At 41.3% G+C, this 20290-nt stretch overlaps 1 protein-coding gene across 1 annotated transcript in view; it reads left to right on the forward strand.

Moving 5' to 3' along the window:
• Carmil1 (capping protein regulator and myosin 1 linker 1) overlaps positions 1–20290 on the forward strand; it is a 274465-nt gene that overhangs the window by 150370 nt on the left and 103805 nt on the right. The window contains 3 exon segments of the mRNA XM_051194557.1: positions 66–160; positions 12533–12619; positions 19422–19525. Coding sequence (XP_051050514.1) covers positions 66–160; positions 12533–12619; positions 19422–19525 — 286 coding nt within the window.

The raw sequence follows: 20290 nt of genomic DNA on the forward strand, positions 1-20290 counted from the left end.
TTAAATGTTTTATTTTAATGTTTGCCCTTTGTCCATTACTCATGCCATTTTTTTTTTCCTTGCAGAGATTTTGCACAAAAATTGGCAGGTGCTCTAGCACATAATCCTAACTCAGGACTTCACACCATCAACCTTGCTGGAAACCCGCTGGAGGATCGAGGTACTGAGCCATACATAAGATCAGGATTGGCAGAGGACAGGGCTGGGAAATCCTACCAACTTCAGTTTAGTCACCTGGTGCCCTTGCTACAGCTACCCAGAGTTTTCTACATACACCTAGAGGCCTCTCCATATCCACCTTCACTTATACACGGAGAGTCCTCCCCACATATCCCTGGAACCTTCTCCATACCCACCCAGAGTATTTGCACACTCACACTGTCTTCCTCATCACTGGCCAACATCAAATTTGCTTTCCCTGGGGCTGTAGGACTCAGGGTTCCTATGCGTTTGCTCACTACTGATGGAGACTGCTCCCAGATCTCACAGGTTGCTTGGTTTATATCTGCCACCACTCACAGGGCAGTTTGTGATGTTAGGAGCCAGCTAGAACTTTCCTCAGAAGCTTCCATTTCTTTCAGATAGCACTGGGATTGGGTGACACACTTAACACATACCCCCTTGAACCCTTATTAGTTTTTTGAGACAAGACCTTTGCTGTCTAGCCTAGCCTTGTCTCAAATTTGTACCTTTGTCCTTCTGCCTCAAATGTTCTGAGAGTACAGGCATGTGCTTCCATACAAATCCCTACCCTCCTTGTAGATACTGAACAAAGAGCCCTGTGCATGCTAGGTGAATGCTGTCCTGTTGAGTTCCATCCCCAGCCTGTGGTTTTTTTGTGGTTAACCCCTCTTATAGTCACTGGTCTGTCCTGCTCTATAGGAAGCACTTAAGAGGGGGCCAGAATCTTGGTGGCCAGTTTAAATTTGTACCTACCACATGTATCTTTTAATACTTTATTAGTTTTGAACTTGTGATTATGGTGAGGTTGATGGAGCGGATTTGTGAGGAGAAAGATTCATCAAACATGTTTGTATCTGTGGTGGGATGTTTGCCTAGCATTCGTGAAGCCCTGGAGTGAATCCCACCACTGCAAAACAAAAAGGGAAATCAAAGGAAAGTGTAAGTAGCAAAGGCAGTGCCTGCATTGACTCGCACACACACTGGATGGAAGCTTATGGCTGAATTCTCCACCTTGGTCTCAGAACATTGATGGATGGGGTTGGAGAAGGAATCGCTCTATCTCTGGAGGGAACATTTTGTTTTCATTTGCTGTGGAAATGTTTTCCAGCCTTGTTGAATAGGGCTTTTCATCCTTCAATGTTAGGTATTTGATGAAGATTAATTATTCAGCTGAGCTGAGGGCACCGAGGCAGCTTTGCCTTTACTTTCTGACTGGGATGCTGCTGTGCCTGGTAAACGACTCCTTTGTAGCATTTGCCCAGGAACCTCAGGGGCAACTTCCATCATCTCAAGTAGGGAGTCTGAAGGAAGGTGGAGGCTGAATCCAAAACTAGGTCATGTGGCAAGCAGCCCAAGCATGAGCTGAGGCTGAAAATAAAGACACAGGGCTGGAGTGCAGGGTTCTTGAGGGTGTCGTCATTTCTGTAGGAAAAGCAGCTGTTCTCTCTACCAGCTCTGCTAGAAGAAGCAGCAGAGTTGTGAGTGTGGCAAAGTGGAAATTGTACACAGCACCCTCTATAGTCAGGGGAGCTGTGTTGAGTTTGTTTGTACAATGAGGGGATCTGTCTGTATTTAGATATTGACAGGCCCGTATTAGAGGGAAGTAGTCAGGTCACTAAGGAGGTGAACTCCAGAAGACAGGCTGGCTAGCAGGGTACTTTGAGTCATTAGGGAAATGTAAATTAAGAGCACAGTGGGGTACTAGTTCACAGCCAGTCATCTGGCTGTGGTAAAAATAAATGTATTTGAGAGGGTATGAGGAAAGGAAAATGCCTCCATTGTTGGTGGGAATGGAAAAGGATGAAGCCCTTTGGAGAGAGTTTCTTTTAAAGGTTAAACACAGATTTTACAAAGGAACTAGCAACTGTACTCCTGGTTATCAAAAGAAATGAGACAGTTTGCACAAAGACTCTGCCGTGAGCACAGGTTTAGAGGAGTAATGCAGGCACACATTACACAAGTGTGGAAGCAGCCCAATGATCATCAATGGATAAGTAGGATGTAATACACTTGGATAAATGGAATGTGATGGAATGTGATACATTTGTCCCATCATCAGTGTGGTTGAACCTCAGAAAGGAGACACAAGACCATGAGTCAGTGTTCTGGACCGGGGAGGAGGAAGATGAGCCCTGGGCCCTTCATCTCCTGTCCTGTGTCCTTCATGTACTCTTAGACAACTCTCCCCCACTCCTCCCAGGTACTGTTTCTTCTCTCAAGTCCTCACCTTGGAGCCCCTGCAGTCCTTTGATTTCATTCACTGGGTTCTGCTAGTGCTGGGTTCTGCTTGGGCTATACTGAGCACAGGCAGTGTTTGCTCTTCTCTTGGAGCATCCACTGTCTGTTACTCTTTCTCCATGCCTGCTTCTTCCTATCCCTCCTTAAGCACACAGGATCTAGTGCAAGCCTTTTCATATGCAACGAGTACTTTCCTTAAGTGCTGTTGGATTGAATTTAACTTCATTCTGTTATTTGCTTTTAAATACTGCACTTGAATGTCCTGGTGAAGTTTACAGAGGGTTCTTTTGTGTGAGTGAGGGTCTGTGCTCAACAAAGATGCTTTTCCCTCTACTTTCCAACCTCAGAGACACTACTTGGGGCATATTTTCATCCACCTGCACTAACTGTGTCTGCAGCAGGTACAGTTGCCATGGATCATTGTGAGTATCCCCCCTCTACTTGCTCACCAGGTCTCCAGTGTGTTTTCTTCCCACATTCTCTCCAGTTTAGACACCTAAAAATATTTTTACAGACTGAGACTTGCTTATTTCTCTTCCAAGTTCATTCATTGCCATGTTTGGCACTGCCTTGAGTGGCTATCAACACACATCTACTTCAGTCTTGGGATAGATCCTCTAGAAACAATTTTCATTGTCTTTTGTCTTTTTCTTTGAGGAAGAAATGTGAATATATAGACAGCGCCTTACCATGTAGCCCAGGCTGGATTCAGAACAAGCCTCCTGTCTCTGCCTCCTGAGTGCTGGGATAATGATGCTGTTAATATACCTCTGCTTCACAGTTGAAATGGAATGCTTTTTCTCGATTCTTTTTATTCAGGCTAATTGTCAAAATATGCTTGATAGCTTTTAAAATCATAGGGTCTGTGACACAGAAGAGGGAGCCCAGGCCAGTGAAAATTATTTTATAAGGAAACTCAAACCCGAGGCAGATAGGATCTCAGTATGTTAATTAGGCCAGAATTTGTTACAAGTAAGGTTTTTCTACCAGCCTTGTCTCACCGCCACACCAGCCCCAAATAATACACAGAGACGCTGTATTTGATATAATTCTGTTCGCCAGGTTCTATTTTCTTATCGGCTAGCTCTGTCTTAATTATTAATCCATTTCTATTAATCTAAGTATTTCCACATGGTCTCATCTTACCTGAGAGTGGACCTAGACCTCTATTGTCTCCAGTCTCTATATGCTGACTCCTCCTTAGTACTTCCTCCAATCCTCCTTATTTCCTAGTCCCACCTATCTTGCTATCCTATTGGCCAACAGTGCTTTATTCATTAAACAGTATGAGAAACATATTTACAGAATGACATCTCCCATCAAGAATTCTGAGGCATTTAAGCACCAAATGCAATTTGAGTTTTGTTCTTGAACCACCTACCCTGAGACCTACTTGGCAGCTCTCATACAGAAATTATGGCTGTTGGCTTTGTGATATGAATATTGATACAGCAAACACTGGTTATTTACAGCATGGACTATTTGTCGTACCAGAGTCTAAAGGACAGGTCTGCAGTCTTCAGATTATCCTGGGTTTATGGAGAGGGATCAGAAAATGTGATTTAGTGAGCAGAGGGAGAGTGCTTCTGGGTGAATGAGTCAGATGCTGTTGTATAGGCATGACACCTGTCACCTTTATCAGAACAACCATGACTACCGGCAAGAGACCCCCAAGACAGGGGTAGAAGAGTAAGGTTGCTGTTTCTGCTCTGAATGATGAACTGAGGCTGAGGTTGGAACATCTTTGTTGGATTGGAGGCAGGGAATCCTGGTATGGCCCTCTCTCTCTATGTGTGTGTTATATAGTAACAGCTGCATTGCCCTTGCTATGGGGAGTAAGAACTATAATTAAGTCTGAGCCATCAGAAGGAGCATGGGAAGTTGTCCCAGAGTGGCAGTCTTCTCTGGTATAAAGTGTCCTGCCTGCTTCATTAGTGGACCCTATGGTGTGAGTATGGAGATGCCCTGAGAAGAGTTGAAGGTCTAAAGCAGACATTGCAGTCTCCGAGAGCATGGCTAAGAAGCATATGTGCCAGCCAGTTCCTGTGGGATTATGTGGCTCTTGCTATAAATATTTATATGACAGAAGAATTACAGTGGGAAGAGGCTATTCCCCAGTAACCCCTCACCCCTGCAAGTTGAGTTCTAATTAGATGGGTAAAGTCAATAAAAGAGGCAAGGAGATAGAAGTGTTGGCTTGCTGCTTCTTATGGCTGTGGGGCTGAAAGGAGAAAAGAAGATAGACTTGATGAGCTTTGATGAGCTCCTTTTGGGATCCAAAACTGTGGGACTCATGAGGGAAGCTGGATAGTGGAGAGAAAGGAAGTGAGTTGGAAGTGATGGATGACACTCCTCAAACCTCCCTTTGGTACAGAGAAAGAGAAAGTCCATGATTCAAATGCACTAGGGGAGCTTAACAATGGCCTAGTGAGAGAATGGTCATCAGGAAAAACATAGTACCTGAACTGCTTAAATTGGGGAAATCCCTTTAACAAACAACTGAACTCCCTAGCCTTCTCATGAGGCTGTTGATTGAGGGATTGATGGTATCCGTCCAAATGCCACGGAAGCAGAGAAATTGAGTAATATCATCACACGGTCCTCCAGGAGATAAAGGCTGTACAAAGGGAAATCATCCATGAAAGCCTGGCTCATAGGAGCCATTAGAGAAACTTGACTGTCCTCAGAGGTCCCATGGGCATCTGGGAGTGTAGGACAATAGAGGAGGGACAGGCAATGCTAAGAGAATGGGCATGGGAGAGGCGGTGTTTGATGTCCAGTATGCACAACGAGATAGGACTGTGTTCACCAAGAAAGAAGTTAATTCACAAAGGACAGAGAGGCAGGGATGAAGCTCTGGTGACATTTCTGAGCCCTGTAAGAGGCATTATGTTATCTCTTTGAGGTCAGAGTGGCTTTGGTAGACTTAAGCAAACAGGCATGTGAACCATGTCCATTGGCAATTTTGAGTAGGTTTTGCTTTTTGAGGTAGAGTCTCCAAATCAACCTGTTCTGAAGTCAGGTCTGTCAGCCTGTTTCAGCTCTCCAAGTGCTGGAAGCTGTGGTAGTCCTTCCATGCTTCCTGACAGACACAAAACAGGACTTGCATTTATTTCCTGTATCACATTGCTAGAGCTCTGCAGGCAGAATTTTTTTTAGTTTATTAGCGTAATGCTTTAGATTAGCCAGGACCTTCGATCCCATTTCTCACCATGTGAATCTCAGTGACACCAGAGTGGCCCAATGTTGAAATTGTATATGGTTCTGTAAGCCTTTAAGTACACATGTGACTAATGGGGTTAAATTTACAATGTCAAATCTAATTTTCCTGTGTATGAGAGTTAATAATGATGGATAGCAAATTAGCATATGAAACATCTTATAATTACTTTTTCATTAGATAAAAATGCTTTGAAGTAGAAGAAGCTAGAACAGTTGCATTTTGAAGGAAAACATACATCGTTCTTCTACATACATTTTCAAAATCTTAAGAAAATCTAATAATAAAATCTCCAATGAAGGCTTTAAGCAGTAAACTTGGGTGTTATTCACAGCTCTGGAGGTTTTGCTTTGTTTTGTTTTGTTCAAATGGTTAAATTGAATAGTTTTGGCCCAAAGTTTCATCATGTCCCCTGTTCTTTCTGCCAAGACCTTGCTGTTTGTGATCACTTTCTTCTCTTACACCATTGGGAAACCAGCTTCAGCAAGTGCAGAACTTTCTTTTTGCCTGGCAACATCTACATTCTCCTACCTGCTGAGACTCTGTCTCAGGACTGTGCCAAAGCAGGGCCTTTTGTGTGGTAGCTTGTGGAGATCTCCTGGCCAATGCTTCATGCTTCTCTTCCTTAGGGTAAATACACCATACTTAGTGTGTGTGTGTGTGTGTGTGTGTGTGTGTGTGTGTGTGTGTGTTAATAATGTACATATGTATCATCTTTTCTTCTGTTCTTTCTCCTCCATTCTCTCACCTTCCTTCCTCCCCTGTATCTTCCCTTCTCTTTACTTTGTTGAAAAAAACTGTCTTAATAGATGCCACATTCCACCCAGGACAGCAAGAACAATTTTAACAAATTCTATGATCTGTATTTGATTTTTTAAAAATTCTTAAGTTTTTAAACCATCTAGGACAATAATTCATTATAGCCCATCCTCCTCTATGATATAAAACTATGTTTTAATGACAGCTGTGACGGCAAACATCTGTGATCACAACACTATGCAGGTAGGGTCAGAAAGATCAAGAGTTCAAGGACAGTCTGGTCTACTTGAAAAATGTTTTTAATGATGTATTTTCTTACATAGCCATTATATGTTTCTAATTCCTTATCTAGAATTTCATAAAAATATACTCATCTTTGTTTTTATGTATTTGCCCTTAATAATCTTCCTCACTTTTAGACCCATTTAAAAATAGTTGAGAACCACACAGCATGACTTTGTATTTATTTGAAACTTAGGAGTTTGCTATTTACCACTTCTGCTGCTTTGGGTTGCTCTGTCATATTTCCAAAGAAAATACTGCTAGGTTATTTATTCCTTTTGGGATACCTTCGTTTTTAAAAATGTGTGTACAGGTAATGAGTAAACAGACATGTGGGTATTCCTGGTTGTGTAAAGCATACATTCCATTTATACCTAAAACACATGGTCCATTTCTAACTGTGAGTATGGCCACTCACCGATTAACATAGTGTTGAATATGTTGCACGCACACGCGCGCGCACACACACACACACACACACACACACACACACACTTGTTAAATGTCTAAAAACCGTGTCTCCTCAAAGAAGGAAGTTAAAATAAGTGAAACCAACCCAAATAGAACAAAGGATTGTCACTTTTCCTCTGGGCCTGAACTCAGGTAGTACATTGTGGATGAATCTTATGTCAGAGCAAAACTACTAGCTTCACTAGTGAGGTATGAAAAAAGAAAGAGACCAGAATTTCTCAGTTGCCTTGGGAGACATATCTCTAATGACCTAAGTAGCCTCTAGAAAGCCCTACCTCTTAGAGGTTACACCACTCCCAATAGCACTACTATAGGTCCCAGGTCCTCCATTCAAGACCCCTAGAAACTATAGCACCATATATACATTGTAACGAGTGTTTGCAACGTGAATATTCCAATGCACCCACTACCAGGAGCAAGGAAAAAGAGCCCCACTCATGTTATGCAGTGCCTGTTGGGCTTATGTCTCACGCCTGGCTCCACCACCTGGAAATGATACCTGTTTTGGTATGTTAATCTAGTTGCTCATAAGTAACAGAACTTTATAAATAATGACTTAGAGGAACTCATGGATGTACTTGGTAGCTTTTGTTTCTCTTTGTGGAGAAGGTTTTAGAGATTTAAATCCTTGAGACAAGTGTTTAGAGCCCTTGCTCTGCATGTGCAAGGCTCTGGCTCCAATTCCCATGTGTGCTCTTGAAGGTGTAGAAGAGATGAACTATTTCTTCTTTTCTGTTTTGTTTTGTTTTGGGTTTTTTTTTTTTTTTTTTGCTTGTTTGTTTGTTTGTTTTTTGAGAGGGTTTCTCTGTAGCTTTGGAGACTGTACGGAACTCACTCTGTAGACCAGGCTGGCCTTGAATTCATGGAGATCTGCCTGCCTCTGCCTCCTGAGTGCTGGAATTAAAGGCGAGTGCCAGCACCGCCTGGCTAAACTATTTCTTCTTACCTGAGGATTAGTTGTGTCTTTCCTAAGGAATTTGTTCAGTTTTTCTAACATAATTTTTTTTTAGCATCGTGTGCTTTTGCATTTGCTGTGTCTGTAGTGTCTGTAAGCATCCACTGATAGTCCTTTAAACAAGTCTTTGTGGTATTTATTAATTTTTTTAAGTTTTTGAAGAATTGCCTTTGTTAAATTTATTTTTATACCTTTATATGGCTAATGATTCAATTGTATTTTATGAATGTTGTTATCACAGTTTTTCTTCTACTCAGTGTTTTCCGGGCTTCATTTGTTATGTTATTCATACCGCTTAAGTCTTAAGTATCTGGAGATTTCCTGGTTCCTTTTCTGTCAAGGTTGTAGTTTTATCTCACAGTATCAGGAACATTCAGGAAACACACACTTTTGCAGTCAGAGGATAGTTCTGTCCATTCTCTCATTGTTTAAGGAATATCACATTATTAAGACACACTTTACATCTTAACTTACGGTGCCACTGGTGCATGTGTGCTCCTAGTGCACTGTGGAGCCTGTGTCTGTCTGTGTGTGCCTGTGTGTAGGAATACATGTGTTTCCTCTTCATTTCTGTCAGACTCAGTTAATAGGTTTTCAGAGCGCTGGTCAGAGAAGAAAGATTAAAGTCTCTTGGTGAGATGTCACATCTATCTACAGTGATACTTGGGAAATCTAACTTATTTTATTACAACTACACGATACTTGAGTTTGTGATTTTTGGGGTATTTTTTCATGTTTTTCCATTTTTGGCTTTTAAACATACATGTCTAGGAGTGTCTCTAAGCATCTGATACTTTTATTCAGATGAGCCATTTTTGACTTTTTACATTTCAGTTTAATCAAGCTGGGTGGTGGTAGCATACACCTTTAATCCCAGCACTCGGGAGGCAGAAGCAGGCAAATGTCTGTGACTTTGAGGCCAGCCTGTTCTACAAAGCTACATAGAGAAACCCTGACTCAAAAAACCAAAATAAAAATAAAAATAAAATAAATAAATAAAATAATTTTATTTATTTATTTATTTTATAGCCTAACTGCAGCCTCCTCTCCTCTCAACCCTCCGGCCACCACACCACCATTTTTGACTTTTGAATGTTTAAAACATTTATATTCTTATGCAATCTTTAAAATTAATTTTAACAATTAAATATGATTATATCACATCCCCTCTTCCCTGCCTTTAGCACAAATTCTGATCAGTATTATTAATAATAATAAAAACCCAGAGTCAGATATTCGTGGAAGAAAGCCAAAAGATCAGAGAAGTAAAACAGACAGCCACTAGCTCTTACTTATACCTCAGACTGAAGGGCTGATTCTGTCCTCAGACTGCTTCATACTGACTGCTCAGACTAACTGCGCTCAGACTGCCCTGAGCTCCTGTCTCCTGCCTTATATTCCTCTCTCTACCCACCCATATCCCTTCCTGTTACCATCTCCTTAGTGCTGGAATTAAAGGTGTGTTTCTCCAAGTGCTGGAATCTCCTTTGTGTGAGCTCTGTTTCTCTTTTATGATGGGAGATGTCATTCTGTAAATATGTTTCTCTTACTGGTTAATGAATAAAGCCCCGTTAGCCTATAGGAAAGCAAGACAGGTGGGACTAGGAGACAAGGAGGGTTCTGGGAGATGTAGCAGAGGGAAGTCAAGATGTAGGACATGAGAGAAGAGGTCTGGACCCTCTCTCTTGTAAGATAAGACCAGGTGAAAATACTTAGAAAAGAATGAGTTTATATTTAAGACAGAGATAGACAATAAAAAGCTCTAGCTTTATAGCTAATAGAGTCTCTGTGTATTATTTTGGGACTGATATAACTCTGGGCCCAGGCTGGCAGGAAACTGCTCATAACTCTTTTAGACTAAATCAGTTTCGTGTAGCCCAGGGTGACCTTCAGCTTATCAGATCTGTCTGCTTCTGTCTCCCATGTGCTGGGATTCAAGATTGTATAACACCACTCCTGGCCTCTATGGCTAACTAATAATGCTGCTGGGATTAAAGGTGTGTACCACCACTGTCTGTCCTGTATGGCTAGCTAGTGTGGCTAGTTTGCACTCTGATCTTCAGGCAAGCTTTATATCACCACACTTCCCCTACCTGCAACCCTTTTCATGTTCCTTTTCCCCAATCCCTCCTATGTACCTCCCCAATTGATTGTGCATTTGTGTGTGTGTGTGTGTGTGTGTGTATACAAACTGCTTAGTCTGTTAGTGTTAGTGTAGCTTGTGTGGATATGATATAGGGTTGGCCATTTTGTATTGAATAACCATTTAAGGCATTCATCCCTTGAAGAGGCTAGTTCTTCCCCTAAAGCTATAGACTTTAGCTGCCTATAGCTTTTTGTCTAATGGTGGGAACACATGAGGTTTCCCCTTTCTCATTACGATATCAATTGATATTATCATTGTGCAACTTTGTTTAGTCAGCCATATTGTTGAGGCATTATGAGTATAGCATCGTTATCATTTCTAGAGACAGTCTTATAGCAGACATTCTGGTTGTCTGGCTCTTACAATCTTTTTGCTCCTTTCTGTGAAGTGTTCCTTGAGCCTTAGGTGCAGGAGTTGTGTTGCAGTATGATCTGTTGTGATTTTCTATAACAGTGTGCATTTGCTGTGAAGAGATGCTTTGATGAGGGGTGAGAGCTACACTTCTCTGTTGGTATAATGACAAGATATAGAATGCAGCTAGGAATTATGGTGGCCTATTAAAGTGACCGTAGCAGGTTCTCCTTTAAGATTCATGACCTCACTAGCCTCAAGTAGTTGGTTAGCTTCCAGTACCAGGCATGGTTTCCCTCCTGTTGAGTGGGCCTTAAGTCCAATTGCACAATTTTTGGGTGCTGCCAAGATAAGTGCCATCATTGCACCTTTAGGGATATCTTGCAATGCTGGGCATTGTTTAATTCATTGATGTTCCAGTTGGATAAGAGCAGGGATTGCTTCTCTCCCTTGGCAAGTTAGTTTTTCCATGTTAATAGTTTGAATCTTCTACTTCTGTGCTTGAAGAGTCGGTGTCTTTGGCAGTAAGTATTTATATTCAACTCTGAGAGGTACCCAAGGGCAACAGCAATAGCCTAGTACTTAGATCACCCTGATCAACAACTCAAATAGAGATTCCTCATGTCTGGCACTGGGGTTTTTCACATGGGGATCATGGTTCACCTGCAGCCCAAGGCTGCTTGAAGGACATTAGACAGGGCATGTGCTTATCTGTTCCTTATTTCTATTTACAAGAACATTTAGTTCATTGCAGTTCCTGAGCAAGTGGGCTGGTATTTCCAGTCTCTCATACTTACTGTGAACTTTAGAAGACACCTAATTTTAGATATGAGAATTTCTTTGTGAGGTATCCTGAGCCTCAAACCCCACTTTATAGAATTTAAACCTTCTTTGATGTTCTGTTTGAGGTTGTTAGCCATAAGCTAGTTAAGTACAGAAATTCATCTGGTAATAGCAGAGCTGTTACTTTAGTAGTTAAAGTTACCCTGTTTTTGACAATAATGAAATTGCACCTGTTCATTCCAAAGAGAGATCACCTCATTAACAGAGGTTACAGAGATGAGGGAGGCCTCTGCATCTCCCTCCCTAGAGGAGCTGTGTCTTATTTACTGAGAGGGGTTGAGGAGAGGGGGGGGGAGAGAGAAGATACACACACACACACACACACACACACACACACACACACACACACACGGGGAGACAGAGAGAGAAAGGCAGAAGTTCTTTATAGCTGCTTGGACTTAAGGTTTGTCCTTTAGTTTGAGACAACTTGTTTAGTGCTGTTTACTTTGACTTCTGAGAACATATCCTAAGTGATAACAGGTCACCGCCATGCTTATTAGTTCATTATTTTATATTTATGTAGGTGCACACATGTATGCATGTGCCTGGGTGCACATGTGTGTACTATGCTGTGGAGGCTAAGGTCAGCCTTCAGTGACACTGTCTAACTGTGTTTCTATGAAGTTGGAGCTCTTCCTTTTATCTGAAACTTGTCTATTTGGTGAGGCTGGGTAGCAAGCCTCAAGAATCTACCTGTCTCTGCCAGTTCGGTTGATGGGATATAGGCATATGATACTATGTCTAACTTTTTAAAAATGTAGTTAATGGGGATCAAACTCAAGTCCTTGTGCTTGCATATTAAGCACTTACTGAGTCAGCTCACTAGTCATGGATTTACTGTGAAGAGCATTATGACAAGAAATATGTAAGGATAAAGTTTTAGACATACTGTTCAGATGTACTAGAACCTGTCACTTCTTCAGCCTGGTGGATAGCATAGAAGGGAGAGGGGCATGGCAGAGAAAGACTATAAAAGGAGCCCTAACTTCAGACACTGTCCTGAAATCATATTTCAATTTACAAATTGTAAAACAGTCATGCTTCTAAATACTTGAAATTCTAATAATATGTTTTTCTTTCTCAGGTGTGTCCTCCTTAAGTATTCAATTTGCCAAACTCCCAAAGGGATTGAAGCATTTAAACCTATCTAAAACCTCATTGTCACCTAAAGGTACAGTATATGTGATATACTTCATATCGTGTCTCTGACTGTTGCACCTGTTGCTTTTGACCAGCTATTACTCTGCTATGTAGTTGCTTAAAATATACAAATTATAGAATGATGACAGCTTTAAGGTAAAGATATTGTACAATTCAAATTTGATATTCTAAATTTAAATGGTTTCTTTGTAAACAATAATTTTTTTATTTTATGTGCAGTCCTAATTGTTTAAGCTTTGAGCAGGGAGTTCTCACTGGCTGGCTGCCTCTAGCCTTGTAACTCACTTTCCTGGAGGCACCTGTTCATGTTTTTCTTGGTTCATTTTTGGCAAAAGATGTTGGCTTTCCCAACTGTCAGAGTGAGTGTCTCCTCCACACAGAGGTTCTGGTGCTTGCTGCTGACTCACCGCCGTAGTTCCCAATTCTCATCTCTGTTCCCAGAGCGATTTATTTTTCTCTTGAGTGTGACTCCTTCCTTCCCCCATGTTATTTATCTAGTCACTCATCAAACCCTGTTCTTTCTCTTGCTCTGCCCAGCAGCAGCTGATAGCAGTATTAGGAAAACCCTCCACATACTGTCTCTTAATTTCTCTGAACACCCTTTCATATCTGGATATTCACAGAGCTTCAGTGAACCTGAAAAATTCTTCATCTGAGAGGGTCTCTGTTTCAACCGACTTGTCACTCCTGAGACTATGGTCACTTGCTCCTTCTGCTGTCTGTTTATGGATCACACCCAGGATATTACTGTATCAGTACTGTGTCCTTTGAGAATGGCTCCCCTTGGGCCGGTGATGCTCTTGTGTCTAAATCTTCATTTCCTGGCACAATGCCTGCACCATTGTGGGGTTCAATAAGGTTTCTAGAATTGAAAAACTTATCATTTCTTAAGTGACATTCTCTGCTATCTGTCAGTCAGTTTAGATTACCTGTGGTTGAAGCCTGGCTTTCCCACTTCCTGGGAACTGTTGTCCTCATCTCTAGTTCCCATTGATTTGTGAGATAGAAATAAATCGCTGTTTTGTCTTAGTAGTGGTATTCAATGAGTTAATTAACACAATATAGTTTCAGGCGCTTTAATAAATTCTGCCAGCAGCTGCCACTGCCTTCCGTGATCACAATCACCATGCTATGGAGATCACACTCAGCATCACTATTGTTGTTACTCTGTCACCATCATTGCCATCATTGTTATAATTGTCACTCTTACTATCACCCTCACAGTCACCCTTCACCAAACCATTGCTACCATGGTCTGCTGTCACCCTCATTGTTATTGCTGTGATGGTTACTCTCAGTGTCACAGTCACCATCATCATTGTTATCATTGTCACCCCCACCAATGCTATCACGGCCACCACCACCGTTGCTATCGCTGTCAGCATCACTATCCCTATTCCCACTAGCAATGTGACCATCACTGACAACATTGCTACCACCAGTCCCATCACCATCTACATTAAGACCATTACCATCACCGTGGTGTGTTGTCGTGGGTTGCAACATACTTTTAGTTAAACATGGAACAACTTGCATGCCCCTACTGCCAATTAAGTGAATCGCTTACTCTGATGTTTAGCTTCTCTCTAACTTTCTTTTGGAAGCTCCTACCTCTCGACTCACCTTCCCCACTTGCTCCTTCCCATGCTGTATGGTAAATCTCTCTGTTTTTAACACAGGTGAGTTTTGGTTTTGAAGTTTGTGACTGGTAGAAGCATTACTCTTTCAGTGCTGTGCCTGACATCTCCCTGTCTCGGTGTCACCACTGGCTGTACTTTGGTTAAATGCTTACAGCACTCAATGCTGGTCCATGCAGTCACACATTATTCAGATTATAGAACTACACTAGCAGTGTTTTGGAATTGGAATTGATTCATAAATCTCCCCATCTCATGTGCATATACTCGTGTACCACTCTTTAACACTAACAGGTGGTGCATGTCAGCTACTAGTAGGAAATTTCCCCAGGTCAATGTTAGCTGATCTAGTACCAGAAACCTTATACAGGTCCCAAGCTAAGATTCACTTCTTTTTGCTATTCTTGTTATGCTCAGAAATTGATCCTCAGAAGGACTCTGATGATTATCAACTTCTTGGCATATTTCTGATAAAGAATTCAAAGATACTGCTAGGTTAAGTGGATAAGCCATTATTATTTTCAATGTCATCAGTCTTTGGGCCCAGTCTTCCCGCTGTTTTCTGGTGTCTGTACAGGCATACAGAGCCGCGTGTGCTGTGTTTGGTGTTTCACAGTTGGAATTGATGATGGTGGTAAACTCACTCACTTCCAGGGGCCACAGATGATCCGGCATATGGGGTGACACTATGTGATTTATTTAAATAATCTGCCATACACATCACTTAAGTTCTTCAGCAATGCCAGTGTCATTGATGTGAACTTGGCCACTAATTCTGCATATTTCCTGGATCTTTTTAGGATAAGTCTCCTTAAGTAGAATTATTAGCTAAAAGTATGTACTTTCATATTCTTTGCCATCTTCTCCTGGGAGTATTTTATATAAATTTGTTTATTTTCTCATCACCACTGAATATTATTTTCCCTTTTCACCCTCCCTCCCCCTTGAGATTCAGTCTCCTGTAGCACAATTTGGTCTTGAACTCTTGATCCCTCTCTTCTTCTGTAGCTCAAGCTGGCTTCTAATTCATGGCAATCCTCCTGTCTTCAGCCTCCCGAGTGCTAGAGTTATAGTCTTGAGCTGCTATGGCCCGATGCCCTTCTTGCTCTCTCAAGCATGTGAGAGTTTGATGTTCTCCTTTTCTCCAGTGGTGTTTCTCAGCCTTCCTAATGCTGTGATCCTTATGCAGTTCCTCATGTTGTGGTGACCCCCCAACCATAAAATTATTTTCATTGCTACTCCATAACTAATTTTGCTACTGTTAGGAATCATAATGTAAATATCTATATTGTCCAGTGGCTTTCGGGGGTCACAACCTACATCTTGAGAACCACGAGCTTTAGGCATTTCTACCACTTTTTTTTAGTCTTTTGTGTATCTTCTTGGAATGTTGCTACTTGAAATTCTTGGTCAATTTATGGTGCTATTTTTTTCTTTATGTATGGACATTCTCTACCTATATTAATATGCAATTGTGTTCACTTATTTTTTAATTATGGTAAAGCAAATAGAGGGGCACATTGATCATCTATTCTTTGTAGGACAAGCTTTGGTTCTGAGGTGGCCTGTCCTCATTCATGCCCTAACCTTTCACTGTGGCAGGAGTAGGGTAACTGCAAGGCAAACAATGGTTCTTTTGTATTTTTAAGTGAGGACAGCCTGGTCTGCCTGAACCTGTCACAGCTACTGTTTCCCTACCTGTGTCATTCATATAGTGCAAGAGTCTGCATCAGAATGTGTGCTTTGAGAATTAGCATTGCTTTATAAAATAGGATCTATAGAATTTTAAATTATCCTTTTAAGATGTGTATCTTGAATTGTTCAATTTAAAAAATACTGGTTTCTTAAAGGTTTACAGGCTGTGAAAGGTTTGGAGTTTTGAAATTGTAGTTTTAAATATCTACTAAATGTGGCATATTTTAGTTCCTAGAAAACATGTATATTCATGGTTCCATACTAGAAGACAGATTTTTTAAAATCTCCCTTGGCCCCCAACACATGCACTCTCTCTTCCTCACCTCAGACACTCGCTGCTTGATGGCTTTCTGGACTCACACAAGTACCCTGCTGCCTGGCAGATTATGTCAAGGCAGAACCATCTGGAGCCACCTCTTCCAGTTGTAAATTCTCCAATCATGAATACCAAGCATGGTCAGAATCTCTCAATAACTAGAGCCAAGGATGGCATGCCAATCTGTGCTGCATTTGGGTCGTAAGAGCCCCATGTTTCTCCAGTGCTATAGTTTTGTTATTCCTGTCATTCTTGAGCTTATTAACACAGGTCTCATGTGAAACGTGGGCTCAGGAAGAGGGAGGGGACGACACTTCTGCTTTAGGAGCATGAAGCTGGCTTGGTAACAGGGTCTCTCTGGAGTCTAGTCAGAGGCTGGCTACCTGCCAGGCACCCACATTTGCCAAGGGGCTTTTGCTGTCAGAATTAATTTGGTCTTCTCATTTTGGAATTTGTTTATTGGGTTTTATAATCCTTCCCTTAAATACGTGACTTTATAAGTGATTTTCTTGATGAGAGAGTCTGGTATTCTCCATATATATTAGGCCCACTAAAAAGAGAATGGTGAACACTGAGGGCAGGGGAAATGGCTGGGGAGACAGCAAAGCACTTTCCTTGTAGGTGCCAGGTCTGGAGTTTGATCTTCAGAAGCCACATGCAAAAAGCAAAACAAAACTACAGGCCTGGTAGCAGATACCTGCCATCCAGCACTGAGGAGGAAGAGCTTGGTGAATCCCTGAGGCTCATTAGCTGGTCAGCTTAACCTAATTGTGAGCCCCAGGTCAGTAAGATATCCTGTTTCAGCAAACAAGGCAGACAGCTTCTGAGGTTGACCTGTTGCCTCCACATGGACACATACAAATACCTCCCCATACACACATGAATGTGCACACACAGAGAAAGATGTATATGAATGACAGGGCAAAAGAAAGGATGTTGGTCATTTATACATTCATATAGACTCTATGTAATGTACCTATATATGTTATAGAGGGTTGCTTTGGGATGCTACTGCAGGTTCTATTTGTGAAACAGTTAATCCTACCTCCTTGCATTGGATTCTCTTGATCTGTGTGTGACATTTGCCTCACTGGATCCTGAGGATGGTTGTCCTCAAAATCTGTGGGATATTAGAGATTCGTTCCAGCTTTTCCCCCTCCATGTGCCAAGTCCCTTATATAATCCACACACATCTTGCTGTGTGTTTTATTTAGGTAATCTCTAGATTAATTATTATAAATAGTTATTTTATTCGTTTGCTATCTATTGCTATGCTAAAACACTAATCAACCAACTTAGGAAGGACCAACTTAGGTTTTATTTGGCTTATAGATTACAGTTCAGAGGAAACCAGAGCTAGGCAGAACTCTCAAGGCAGGAAGTAGCAACCTTGGAGAAGTGCTGCTAACTTGCTTGCTCTCCATGGCTTGCTCAGCCTAGTGTCTTATAACTCTTTGGATCACCTGCTGTTGAGTGGCACCACCTCCATTGGGCTGGATCCTCCCACATCAATCACTGATCAAGAAAAAGTTCATAGATTTAACTACAGGAACTCTGATGGAGCATTTTCTCAAGTGAGGCTCCCTCTTCCCAGATGCCTCCAGCTTGTATTAAATTGGAAAAAACAAAAACAAACAGACAAACAAAACACCCCAAAAAACCTAACCAACACACACACACAATCAGAGGATGCTGACCAATAAAAAAGTCTGCACATGCTCAGTGTATAGGCCTCTTTTGTTTCTTGATGTTTGAGATGGGTCTCAGTATAAAGCTCAAATTGGCAGTGACTTTTTAATTTTATTTTATTTTATTTTTTTGGCAGTCCCATGTAGCCTGGTCTTGCTCCAAACATTATATTTCAGGCTGCCTTTTAAACTCTTGGCAATCCTCTTTTACCTCAGCCTCCCTCATGCTGGATGTCAGAATGAACTGTAACTTTAAAAAAAAAAAAAAAAGCTTTGGAATATTTTTGTGCCGGTTGGCTGAATCCACAGATGCGGAGCCCACAGGGATGAAAGCCCCCAGTGTTGATCTGTCTGTGTCTGCCACTCAGCTAGACTATATATTGTCAAGTTGTGTCTTTGAGCCTTGGACACCTCTGTCTGGTATATGTTAGGCTTTCAACAAAGATTTTTGGAATCCTCCATCCTCTCTCTATTTGTGTTTGTATGTATATGTATTGTGCATGTATGCATGTATGTATGTAGTGCTATTATTTCTGGAATTTATCATTTCTCATGATGGTCTCTAGATTTTTCAGGACAAAGAATATGTCTTTGTATAACTCTACATGTTATAAGCAATAAATGTTGGGGTGATAGTCAAGGAAGTCTTTATACCTGTTTGGAAATATTCCGCAATGCTTCTGTGTTCTCGTTTTCCACACCTCAGTGTTCAGTCTCCCTCGAGATCAGGGGTCTTTCACAGGTTTCCTTTGGAATGATCACCTCTCAGCTTAGTTAAGTACAGCCTGAGCCATTTCTGTCATGAATATAAAAAATTTATAGTGCGTTAAATGAAAGCTTTCCCTTTTAGCCAGGCATACTGTTCTACTCCTGTCCTCCTAACTCCCAGGAGGCAGAAGCTGGAGGATTTCTTCCTGTTTGAGTTTACCCTAAGATACACAGAGGAAACCCTATTTCTAACAACAGGAAACAGTTATTCATTTTGATTCCTTCACATTGTGAGAATTTCATCTCACTATTTAAAAATCCACTTCAATCCAAATTTTACCTTGAGCATAAAGTAATAGATAGTTAATATATTCCTCTATCAATTTACCAATACTTAAGTAGCCCGAATGACCAGTATGTGCATGTGTATCATTTAAATATTATTCACTAAGTCAAGAATTATCTGGTAGGATTAAATGTAAGCTTAAAATCATCAGCTAGTTGGCTTTCATCACTCTGGGACTTGAAAGTAAAACATTTTCTGTTCTTGTATACATTGAAAGACTAAAGTGAAGGTTGTCTGTGAGGAGTCTGGCTTCCCAGAGGGACTGTCAAGGAACCCACAATCAATGGTCCCCTCCAAGGACAGAGCTCTGGTCCTGTGGGTCTGGCAGTTTGATTTGTCTTGAGGGCTCTTTATGGAAACTCCCCAGGCTCATTTTGTTTCTTAGAATGAGCACTGAGCTTGGATGATTTCTCTTGTTGCAGGGGTGAACAGCCTTTGTCAGTCCCTCAGTGCCAACCCTCTGACTTCCTCTACCCTCACCCATCTGGACCTCTCAGGGAATGCTCTCCGTGGAGATGACCTCTCGGTAAGTTTTCCTTTTCCTCTCCAAGTGGGCCATCTTCAGAGAGCCTTTGATCATCTCTAACCTTGCTGTCCCAACTTGTTCCTCTACCACACTCTTAATCCAGTTAAAAGCTCATGCAATGTTGTGAAAACTCCAGAACCTGCCATAATTGGATGTATCCTGTCAAGATAATTACGCTGCTTTTTCACTTAATGGTGCTGAGGTTCACATCCTTTTTGGAAATAGTTTTGGAAATGGTTACTGGTGCTGATTCTTTGTTTGGAGAGAAGCTGTCAACTTAGGACCCACTATGTAACAGAATGCTGGCCTCTAGCTTGGTGTGATTGTCCTAACTCAGTCTCTTCAGTGTTGAGATTGAGGGTGGGAGCCAGCTTTTGTTTGTTTATTTATGTTGCTATTGGGGGGGGCATTAGGATAACCCTAGTCACAGAGTATTTCATAAATAAGATGAAAGTAATCAAGAGCTACTAGTTAGAACTTGATTTTGAAGGTCTAAATAAGTAAATAAATTCCTTTCAATTCTAACAAGATGTTTTATGTGCTTGAACATTAATATAAATGTTTGGCAGACCTTTCTGTTGTGTGAGGGATTAGTTATGAGTTTTTTTTTTTCCATGGGAAAGGGTCCCTTCTGGTGACCCTTCTAGAGTTTAAAAGAAATCTGCCTTTGGCAACAGGGCATGCAGTCTGTGAGTGTTTGGAAAGGGCCTTCTTCATTTGTATACTACTACCCCTCAAAGATGAGAAACATTGGAATTTATTATT

The sequence above is a fragment of the Phodopus roborovskii genome, unplaced genomic scaffold (genome assembly GCF_943737965.1).
Source record: "Phodopus roborovskii unplaced genomic scaffold, PHOROB, whole genome shotgun sequence".
Lineage (NCBI taxonomy): Eukaryota > Metazoa > Chordata > Mammalia > Rodentia > Cricetidae > Phodopus > Phodopus roborovskii.